Source organism: Seriola lalandi, unplaced genomic scaffold (genome assembly GCF_002814215.2).
Source record: "Seriola lalandi dorsalis isolate HSWRI2012SDOR001 ecotype SW California unplaced genomic scaffold, Sedor1 jcf7180002054561, whole genome shotgun sequence".
In the NCBI taxonomy this organism is placed as follows: Eukaryota; Metazoa; Chordata; class Actinopteri; order Carangiformes; family Carangidae; genus Seriola; species Seriola lalandi.
In genome coordinates this window covers 1,048,521-1,060,735 of record NW_019525114.1, presented here as the reverse complement: position 1 = coordinate 1,060,735, position 12,215 = coordinate 1,048,521, and the positions used below count along the sequence as shown (strand labels likewise).

At 39.0% G+C, this 12,215-nt stretch overlaps 1 protein-coding gene across 1 annotated transcript in view; it reads right to left on the bottom strand.

Annotated features, from left to right (window-relative positions):
- Positions 1-3,157: 3,157 nt before the first annotated feature.
- Positions 3,158-12,215, bottom strand: part of tafa3a (TAFA chemokine like family member 3a) — a 93,821-nt gene continuing 84,763 nt past the window's right edge. The window contains exons 4-5 of the mRNA XM_023416112.2: positions 12,081-12,205; positions 3,158-3,945 (exon numbers count right to left, since the gene is read on the bottom strand). Coding sequence (XP_023271880.1) covers positions 3,934-3,945; positions 12,081-12,205 — 137 coding nt within the window. The 3' untranslated portion in view covers positions 3,158-3,933. The remainder of the gene's footprint in view (positions 3,946-12,080; positions 12,206-12,215) is intronic.

Below are 12,215 nucleotides of genomic sequence, written 5' to 3'. Positions count from 1 at the left end.
TGTAATTTTAGTATAATAATAACCCTCCATTAAAAAAATAGGACTGGTGAGTCATTGTCATCCACTTCCAATAAGATGTGTGCACTTCCCTGACTACAGCTAGAAAATGCCATTTCCCTAATATTATTTTCTATTTCAGATGGCTGACCAGGAAATTTATTCCGGGGGGGGGGGGGGGTTAGGGACGGTGGGAGGATTTCAATCAACAGTTTCAGAAGCATCAGTCTGTAAAACCTGCAATGAAACCAGCTATATATAAGCTAATAACCTACACATTATCACCCACCTCAAAGAATTTCATTAGTAGGAGTTACACTAGAGAAGTTTAATGTGCAGGATGATTTAAATGCAGTCAGAGTTTTTTTTTCCTTCCTGATAGGAACAAAATTGAGGGTAAATTCTGAATAATCTGACTGGTAACATTTAAAGTATATTTGCCACTTGTTGTTACTGGTTTTAAAGGAATCGTTCGATTTTTTTGGGAATACATTTATTACATTCCTTGCAGGGAGTTAGATGAGAAGATTGATACTAGTCACATGTCAGCACAGTTAATATGAAGCTACCTCTAGCATTCGGTTAGCTTAGCAGAGCTAATATACTAGAGTACATCTTGGCTGGGAGCAGTCACTTCCCAGAGTCTTTCTGCTCTGGGTTTAGTTCAGGCTAAACAAACAAGATATAATGTGCTAATTACTCAGCTTTAGAGGTGCTAGTGGGCAGATTTGTTTCAGATAGAGAGAACTAGGCTAGCTGTTTTCTCCTTTTTTTACTTTTTGCGCTAAGCTAAGCTAATAGTTCCTGGCTTCAGGGTCATGGAACTACTTAGCTTATAAAAAAGTAAACAAACTATATAGTCAGTGATCATAAATCTGAATAAATCTGAACTGAACAAAATGATTCAAATCAACAAAATTATTTGTATTTTCCACCATTAAGTGATTTTCTTATCTAATTCAACAAGACACCAAATAAATATATTTCCCAAAAATATTCAACCACTACGTTAAACATCATTATCAGTCAAACCTGAGCTTACAGTGACAGAGGACATGGCTGGAGTGAGGATCTCAGTGGTTATGGGTGACTTATCTACAGTAGCTATGTGATCCGTGACCACTGTCGAACTCATCCCATGTGTATCCTGCTCGACTCACTTTACTGCAGATAATGAAACACCAAAGTCAATGCCAGTACGCAGAACAGTCAAACAGCCAGCCCTCAGATCCTCAATGCGGTTTCCAAACACACAGAATACATTTCCATTCAACTTTTGTGAAGGTCTTTTATGGCAGAGCAACAAAACCCAGAGGAGCTATGGTATGAAAAGATCTTTCATTATTAATAGAATATTAGCCCACATAAAGGTGAATGACTGAGGGATTGTGTTTCAACACTGCAGGGGCTGTAAAGTGCACAGAGGTTAATTCTCTGATCCAAGGGTAGATTTGTATCATTGTTTGTAGATAGAAAGGGCTTTTCCAGGGGATTGGATTCATGTCTACTCTCTCTGTTCCTCGGAGCACTGTGGTGGATTGCCTGGTCTGATTAATCTTAATGAATTATGCAAATAGCCTTTATCTCAAATGATTTAGCAATGTTTCTGTATTGTTTTATTAATGCACTTTTGAATTACTCTGTATAATCACGTAGCCTTTCCTCAGCCGTTCCCTGTTTGTAATTCATCCCCAGCTCTTTATTAAATCCATGGTGGTCTCCGGCGAATTGCATGCAGGAATGAGAAATTAGTCATTACTGTAATTTAATGATTTCTAACCAAACAAGAGGCAACCTGGATCGCTAACCATAGCAGCCCTCCTCACTCCTCCCCTTCAGCGCCGGTCCCTCGGGTCTGATCTTCGGGAGCAAGCCTTCTACATTTTTGCTTAATTAATTATGTTTAGTATAAGGAGCATTCTGCGGTGAATGCACTGTTTCAATTACAGACAGAAATTGACTTACAAAATATGAAATTCCCCATAAAGTGGTGGCTTGTTTGGAGTCTAGACACCCTCACAATTGACTAAAGCTTTCTCTGCCTCAGTGTTTGGATTAATGCAAGTTTAGTTTCACTTCCTATTTGTCAAAACCACACTGAACACGGTTACATGAATTTCTTTAAGCTGTTGTTCTTGCACAGAGGGTCTGCTAATGTTCGTCTTAAGAGTCATAAATATGACACCTATAGTGAAAATTTACATTTCAGAAATGTGACTTATTACCACATCAGAGGAGGAACCTCCATAGTATGTACTGTGTGTCCTGTCCCCAAGGTGTAAATGTCACATGCCACTGAAATATAAATACATCTCCCACAGTTCTCAGCCTCCTCACAAACGCCTTCCTCTAACCTGCTTGGCTTCGACAGAGAGGGGGGATGTAGCTGCATGATATCAGTAATAATAGTAACCACAGAATATATGTGTCAAAAATAGATGGATGTTTTATTTGCCCTTGGACCCTTCAGACTGAGAAGGCTGACATGGTCACTGGGGCTAAATAATCCCTCTCTGTTGAGCTTTGGTTTTCTGTCTTTGTCCATTTTCTCCTACTTCCCTACTCAACGCCACCAAGCCTGAATCCCTCAGGTTTATTTTCTTTAAGCTTGCGGTGACATGCACTCCCAGTGCTTCTGGGATTTTTATCTGGTTGAAGCTTATAGGAAATTATTTTGAAAAACAAAAAACAAACAAACAACGACAACAAAAAAATAAATAAAAACAGTATTATTTTTTTGGTGATGGGTAATATAAATCTAATCTACCACAATAACCGGAGGCTTGGATAACAACATCTAGGTTTGGACATGAATCAAACAGGATTAGGGTTGTTTTAGAGTCGGAGCTAATTATCAGTCTCTCCCTGGACCAGATTTCAGATGGCTTTTTGTGAAGTGTGTTCATTTTAAGAAACAGTGCAATGAGATTTTCCTTTTTGTATTTTTGAACATGGCCTATTTTTGCATTTGCTGATTTTTGCATTTCACTTCCATCATGAATACAACCTTAATTAGTCGTGAGCTTCTCTCCTCCTGCTTCTTCTTGAGTTTGACCTGCTAATTTGAAAAGTCCCAACATCTCCTGCCTTAACAGCTTTGTGGCATGATATACAAAGAGCATTAACACTGATTGTAAAAAACCCAATGTTTTCCATATAGTGATATCCATTGAGTTAGATTTATTGAGATAATACTGACATTTGTAATCAGTTGTTGTCACCAGGCTTTGAAAACGACAGATATCATTAAAACATTTTGGCAGAACTCAGCTGTGTTGACCCTTGGTGACTTGTAGTCAAACATCATTACATTTTTTTCTGGGTTTTATTGTTGTGGTATCGTCTTTTGTCTTTGAAAAGAAGACTTGACGTCCTAACAAACTTAAGAAAGCCAAACACTTGATAGTTTCAAATCAACAAAAATGAAACAGAAGAGATATCTGCTCCATAAGGCTAAAAGGAATGAAAATGATCTCACTAGATCTTCAACACAGATATGCATCAAGAGTCCTGGGGTTCTCTGTGGCAAGAAAATAACACAAAAGTTTCACATCACATGGTTTTGTTTTAAGGGTGGTTTTTTTTTTTTTTCTTGTGTAACCCGCAGTCTTGAAGTCAATAATTACTTTCATGGTAGAGTCTTCTAGTCCATGGGAATAAAACTATAATACAAAGAGAGATTTGGTGAGCAGTAGAGTTCAGAGACAGCTACTGTTGATGCTGGATCTAAAGTCAGGAATCTTTTTGGATATGTAGTCTTATATGACGCTCGCTGGTCCTTTTCCTTCATTCGTTCAGTGGAATGTCCGTGATTATTGTCCTTGTTGGTCCCTGGTTTCCACCAATCCACAAAACACACGATATCCAAATGTCCTATGGTGTTGGTCAAAGAAATAACGTCTGGTTCCAAACAAGGTTATCCTGGACAACAGACGACTATCGTGTGACCTAGAAAGACAAGGAAAGAAAAAATTAGGTTTAAGAAAAGAATCATGAATTTGGGTTAAAATAAAGCAGTTGTTCTCATACTTCCTCAGATCAAAGAGTCCTAAACTGACACAAATTAGACCACGGACTCCCATCTGATAATTATCAAAGAAAGTGTTTGAAACCAAAAGAGTCATACATTCTGTCATTGTGTTACTTTTGGATGGAATTGTAGTGAAAATAATTTATTCCCTTTTTTGCTGAACCAGGGGTCCTTAGGAGGGTTCCTGGGGGTACCCCAGTACCCCACTTTGAGAACCCCTGTCTGAAAGTACCTTAATGTCAGAGGACCTTTGTCATGATGGTTACAATAATAAACACATGGTTAAGGTTGTAGAGCGAACACGGTCAAAAGAAACAACGCTGATGATCTGTTTCACACAGGAAAGTCCCGTGTTTTGTCATGGGCTTTGTGTTATACTATGTCACCTGACCACCTCATAATCGCTATGACCAACAAAGTCGTCTAACAATAAAAAGTAACTGTGGGTCGTAATGAGCTGATTGCCCAGATGTACTGCATGCGCTTGTTTTGCACAGGAGGGCATTCTTGTTAAGTACTAATTCTTGAATTAGCTAAATTAAGGTGATGAACATTGCAAACAGCATTGGCTAAATCAGCAAGTTAGCATTGTCCTAATGCATATGATAGCATGCTGATGTTAGCAGTCAGCTCAAATCACTGTTGTGCCCTAATACAACCTCACAGAGGGACTAGCATGGCCATAGACTCTTACTCTTGTTTTCGTCTACGACTGATTGATTAATTGACTATTTCAGCTCTACCTCAATTTGTGGCTTTTTCATTAATTGTTTTGGAGCTGCACATCTAATGGCCTATCTGTCAAAAGTGTGACAAGTTCAATGTGTATATTTCCATCTGGCATGTTTATAATTCAAACATCTGTTGTGTTCGACAGCAGAAGTAGGAAGACAGTGAGCAGCTTGGAGTCAGACATAAAGCAATGTATATCATGCTCAGTGATTTCCATGCAAACAGTGGGAATATTATTATTCATGATGGCATACTGCTGGCATAAGTATTCTCAGACATTTTCATGAATATTAATCTGAGGGATTGGAAAATGCAGTTTGTACAGCTCTCACTTTAAGCATAACTCTAAAAATACTCAGCCAGGTGAATGTTGTTCCTTGTTGGTTTGCCCTTTAAAAGTAGAACACAAGTAACTTTTTGGCTTTCCCTCTTATGTTGAAGAACTATAAAACCGACACACGCAGAAACAGACTGTTTGCAAATTACTGTCATTCAGTTAGCAGTTGTCGTGGTCTCACCAGTCGAGCCAACGAGGGGTTTACTGCACACAACCAGTCGACCAAGCAATACAATTCTAATATCTTGTGGAAGTGTGATTTTTGTGCTGCTTGGAGCAGCAGCTGAAGACACTTGACGCTGTTTGGGGAGCCACAATTTAATTTACACTTCTATGTGACAATCCTCAGTAATCATGGGTGTTATAAAGCATAAAAAAATGATTTGGTCTTGCTACTGTTGCAGCAGCAGGCTGTGGACATACATTTGTGAATTAATTTAAGCCATGTTGTTTGGTCACAACATCATCAGAGGAAAATGGTTTTCATGATGGCCTCCAGCATATTTCTAGTGACAGCAACATTTCAGATCTACTGCTGTGGCACAATATTCAGCCCATGAATGCAGTTACAAGCATAGTCATGCTGATTATTGTTATAATGATAATTAGTAATAAGAACAGATAGCAAGGAACACAATTGCAGGAGCAGCTTTGCAAAGGAATTTCCCCTGATAAGAGACATACGGAAGGGATGAAAGAGTTTAGACACAAGTGAAAAATAAAAAAATAAAATAAAACAAACTACAATTACTGCCTTGCAGTATAAATAAAGAATCTATCTATCTATCTATCCATCTATAGCGGCTGTATGCCTCCGACAGCCAGTGAAGTCACAGGAAATAAGATCACAATCTCCCCTTCCTCAGTTACAACATTGAATAATGTTTTTTTGCGGAATAGTACGACTGTTAAACTGTATCATAATTAGTGTATGAATTCTTGAGATACAGCCAACAATGCGTTTTGTGAGGTCACGGTGACCTTTGACCTCTAACCGCCCAATTCCACTCAGTTCACCCTTGAGTCCAAATGAAGATGTGTGCTAGATGTAATGAAATTCCCTTTAGGCATTATATTGCATTCACAAAAACATGAAGTCACAGTGACCTTGAACTTTGACCTTTGCCCGATAAATTCTAACCAGTTCATCTTTGCGTCCAAGTGAATGTTTGTACCAAATCTGAAGAAATAACATCGAAGCGGTCTTGAGGTATCAGATTTAAGATTTAACACCTAAATAGTGTTTTGTGAGGTCACAGTGACCTTGACCTTTGACCTTTGACCACCAAAATCTGATCAGTTCCACCTTGAGTGCAAGTGGACATTCTTGCCAAATATACAGGGATTCCCATGAGGAGCTCCTGAGATATTATGGTCAGAAATTCCATCAGATACATGAGAATAGGACGGGCGGTCGTACGTACATTCGGAGGCACGGACCAGACAACTCCAAAAATTAATCTTCATCAAAGCAGTTAGTATACTGCGGCGTTGTGGGTGTCCCTGTGAGGGTAGTCAGAAGGGAAAAATCACAAAGGGGAATAAGGAGAACAGGAAGCAGCTCCTGGAGGTTTGATGCGGGATGAAAGACCACACTTGACAGGTCAGCTGTAGGTTCAAAGCCCCATCGACAAACAAACTAAGAGCCTACCTTTGATGGAGAGCTACTGAAGCATATGTGTGAGCACATGGTCATATATGTGTGTATTGCATACTCATTATTATAAAACAGTAAAAAAAAAAAAAAAAACACCTCTGAATCCTGATTGTTTTGGACATTCATTGAAGTATGGTAGGTACTACTCCACTAATGTCTTAATGGGCTATTAAAAAAAAAAGTCATGAACAGAATAATTTAGCTCCTCTTTCCAGGCTAACCATTGACTTAATGTCTCATTTCCTATTTTTCTGTTTTCTTCAATATAGGGCACAGGAAATTAAACTGACACGACAACTTGGTTCAATTTCACTTTGTTTTTACACCATTCTTGATATGTGATTTTATCCAACTTGAAGTATTAATTATTTTTACCTTCTTATCCTGTACATGGCAATCTTGCTAACTTCTTATAGCAACTTAATAGCAACTAGGGAAGTCAGTTTTCACAAATACCTGTAAGTGAATGTGCTCTTACTTGGTTCCTTTAAATGTAATCAGCTACCTTAAATCTACTATTTTATTATTTACCTCAGTATTGTGCTTAGGGTTGGGGTTAGGCATGTGTAAATATGTGTGACCTTGCTGCACCTTCTAATTTAGTATATGACACTACTTCAGCGACAGTTGTTTATCTACTAAATGGAATTTAAGGTGAGACTGTTTCGTCAAAAGCTGTTTCCAAGGTCAGGAATGTGCTTCAGATTTTAAGTCAACATGGATGAAAAGTCTTAAGAGTTGTTTTGAACTGTTACACGGTAATTGAGCAAAATCAATCTACTGGTGGAAACCTCCAAATCAGCTACTTAATGGACCATGAGGTGAGATTGAGAATGTTTCGTCAACAGCTGTTTCCAAGGTCGAAAATAAACAGTGAACCTAAACATTTGGCAGCGTCTGTGGGTGGGAAGCCGGTGAAGGATCACTGCATTAGCGATTCTTACTGATTGGCTGGGTCATTATTGCCACTATTCAACCCTGTCTTGTAGAATCAGAATCAGCTTTATTGGCCAAGTATGTGTTCACATATAAGGAATGACTTTGTTCTTTTTATTGCTTGTCATGGTATTTACACACAGAATAAGATAGAAAGTCATACTGCAAGATATTCAAACATAAACACTGAACTACTGTATTATGTACATATGAGTCGCTGAAAAAATAGATTCCTATATAAATACTGTATATAACAAGCAGCAGTGAAGCACAACATACATCCCGTCTATGGACAGGGTTAGGCAACAAAAGCCAAGTCAAGTCACCTTTTCTATATTAAAGCAGATCATGATCTCTCCCTAACCTTAACCAAGTGCTGTGAGTGTCCAAACATAACATAACATGGACATAATGACAAGTTTAGTAATGCTATAGTCACTGCAAGTGTATACTGCAGGATTGGATATTTTGGCAGAAAACCAAAACGAAAAATTTACAGCGTTTGGTCATAATCTTAATAGTACATATAATTCAGTCACAATTATGTTACCTTGACAACATATTTACTGTTGCAAACTATATAAAAAACAGAATTTATAGGAAACAGGTTTGGTCTGTTGGGTTTTGTAATAACCACACCAAATTGGGAGAATAGTGCAGTCCAATAACTAAATCTCAAGCAGCTCATGAGCATAAAGTATTTTATGGCTAGACTACCATCCTTCATACATATGTCGTGGAGGACATTTTCATTTTCATTATGTCTTAAAAACAAATCTAGCTCAGACAGCTATCCATTACCAACCTTCAACACAAACGTCATAGCACCTGTCAAGCAGAAAGGCTCTCTGGTTCTTTTGCCTTCTGCCTTCTGATTGATAGGAAGTGAAAAGCAGGAGCTGCTGCTGGGGTTATAATTCCTGACATTACCAGCAGGACTATAAAACTAGCTGCTCCCGGACATGCAGAGAAAGAGGGAACAACTGGAGTTGTCCAAGAAGGGGCCTGCAGGGTGTTAAGACGTCTGATTTATTGATGTGACTTCATCATGAGGTGAAACGACACCATCATTTTTTATCAACAATGCCACCGCTGGACATCAAAGAAGAAAGGATTTATAGTACTGTGTGAGGCGTGTGCTGCAGCTGAGGACTTTGTTTACACCTATATTAAGTATCCATTTTTGCCAGGCCATGTTTTGCCATGTCTTACCTGGTAAAATAAAGGTTAAGTAAAATAAAGAAAAAGAGAGATAACATTAAAGTGGTAGTTCAGATTATTTGATGTGGGGTTGTGTGACGTAGTTACACATAGTAGTATACATAGTAGTAGTGTATTAGTTGTAGTAGATTCAGATCGGCTTGCTCCCAGTTTAGAGAAGCAGACCGGCACAGAAGCTGAGCGATGTGCTGCTGTGGACGGGGTCATACACGACAATGTGTTTTAGCCACTTCTGGTAAAAATGCTCACCGAAATAAGCCAATATCAGTTTTAAGTATACGCTTCAATTTGAATTTTTACATCCCTTCTTCACTTGGTCTTTGTTATTTATCAGAATGTCCAGATTACTGTCATTTCACAAGTTAGCTTTCACAGACCTAACTAACTTGAAATTTGCAAGTTAAGACGTGTGACTTCAATTGGAATTCACCTAAAGACACGTAACGTAGCTCTGGTAGGCGATACTATATCTAAAAGGAATACAAAATATATCTCAAATCAACCAAAATCTCTCCATATTTATTATCCTGATTTGGAAACAATGCAGGATGGGTTAGATTTTTTTGACTTAATTTTTCAAGTTATTAAAAAGACGTGTGTCACTTTTCTCAGAACTTTACCTCACTGCGCCGACACCACACTTGTGATGCTGAGCTCGATCCTCAGCAGAGCCCTGTCGTTCATTCCCCAGAATGATGTTAACTGTCCAGGAAGCTTGGGTACTAGCATGCACAGGTCCATCCCTTGCTGGCTCTCTGTGGGAGGCAGCGAGGCCATGAGTATGGAGCGACCCCCACTGACTCCCAAATCAAAAAAAGAGTCGAGATTCTGACGGGTCCTACTAACCACCCGGACCCCTGCTTGTCTCTGGCTCTGTTTCTGCTTTCCCGTGGCTGTGTGAGAGGGCATGAATTATTAACCCGGCTAAAATAAAAAGCTCTGCTTTGTCCAGGCCTCCTATAGCCATGAATAATGGAAGAGGCAGCTCAACTACAGGCGTTTGGTGAGTCAAATACCAGGCCGTGATGGATGGCTAAGGGCCTACTGTGCCCCCCCTCCTCACCTAACATCCAATTCAGGTCTACCACACCCTGAAACCTAAAACACACGTCCGGATAACCTCTATTAATCTCTGGAAGTGCTACAGCTTGAGCCCTCCTGCCCTGCATCGGCACATCCCACTTGACGATTTGGCTTCCTGGAGGGATTTTCGTTTGCTGTTTATTTGTCTGTCCTTTGTCTTTGTTTGCTTTTCTTTTGTTTCTCGCTGGCACTTTTGAAAACATAAGCAAGACCGCACTGACTTTTCAAAGGCAGAGGATGAGATGGACACACGTGAGCTGGATTTCTGCTTAGTCACCAACCATGTTTTGTGATTGCTCAGAGACCGAGTTTTCCCACTTTGAACCAACAAAGTCACTGGTGCACAATCACACTGTTTATTACAGATGTGATAATTGATTTTCCGTTTGCAAATTTGTCATGTGCTATGTGCATCCCCTATTTCATTTCTCACCTTAGCCACCAAGTGAGAAGGGCAAGTCTTATGATGATAATCTTGTTTCTATATTTATGTCATCTATTTACATGTGTTTTTTTTTTTTTTGTTCTCAACACAAAGTTTACTTCTGGTTTTATTATCACCAAGAGAATAACTGACATGTTCTTCCAACCCTGTGAAACAGATTTTTGTGAAATTATACAGTAGGTCTAGAAGAAACAAGAGAAAAGTCTTGTTGCATATGTTAAGTGTTCAGTTTTGTAGTTTTAAAACACACATACTTATCTCATCTTGTCTGTAAGCAATTAATGATTATTGATGAGAGCACTGGCATCATAGAATACATATCAATATACAGTATATTTTGAAGTGTCCATTAATTGTCAGTTAAATACATAAAATTGCCTGAAAATGACATGGTTTGTCAGTCTACAAACACAAGTTTGACAAAATAATCTTCATGTCATAACAGAGCACTGACAAGTGTCGTCAAATGCACAATAAACTGACACTACATTGAGACATGAATATATTCATCTCAGGTCATCCACAAAAGCAAATTAAGTCTTGTACACACTCAACCTCTGTATTGTTTTTTTTTTTATTAGTCTTGTATATTCTTGTGGGAAATGTTTTGACTTACAGGTCATTGAATGTAAAATCTCTATTAACACACCACTTGGAAAAGGACAGAGACCTTCCTTTTCAGACGACCTTGGTCCAGTCGCTTAATCCACACCAGAGTTCGATTCATAGCATTCATATACAACTAAACACACTGAACCAAGAAGGAAAACACACCAGATTTTTTTTTTCTTGTGAGAAAGCTCCCTAAAGGCGTCTTAAAACCTATAGTTTGTTAACTCAGTGGAAGAGTTGGTAAACTGCTGATCTCGTTCATCCGCACTCTAGTATGTAAAGGGAACCTGGCTACGAGAGCCGTTTAGCTCAAAATTGTAGAGTAGGCTCTGTAGTCGTGTCAGATTGTTGTCAGAACGAATGAACTACTCCAGGTCTGCACACGAGTCTGATCTGCCTAAAACAAATTGCACAAATGGGGAAAACAAACTATAGTCTGATTGAATCAAACTAAACAACGCAGATTTGAAAACAGAACAATCTTGTTTTTATCCTGTTGCCTGTTCCCTCCAAAACTGGACCCAATCATTTGATGGGTTGGTAGATTGCTGAATACCTGCTCTACTTGGCTCAACCAAATTAGCAGCTTAAGTGAAATACAATAAATCGCCTGTAGTAACACTTTCACAACAAAATGCGAGATGTAACTAAATAGATAGTTGAACCCGACTCACCTCCTTCTACTGTTCTAAGCCGATTGCCTCAAGAAACACTTCACTGACTCTCCCCTGTGAGTCACATTTTCCTCTCCTGCTGCCTCCTACTCTGCTCTCATCTGAAGCCGATAAAGAAAGAAATCTTCTGCAGTGCTCTCCATGGCTCCAGTTTCTTTATTTGTTCAAACACCTATCTAGCCCTCCTCCATTATTCTAGGGTCTTGTTTTGTTCCAACTAATAGCTGTGAATTTTGCAGGGTTTTGTTTTGTTTTTTTACTCTTAAAAATCTTGGAAATGTGACTGAATCTGATGAAGAATGATCATTTAAAAATACCTACTGTGTGCCCACAAATATTTTGTCAGTTAAACCCACCTTAGTTGTCTTAACTTTGTTTCCTGTACTGCAGCTCCATCCTTTGAGATCCGGCAGCACTTTACACTCTTCGCCGTCCATGCAGGGATGCATCTGGCACCACCACTTCTGTGCAACTATGGATGCTTTGTGGGG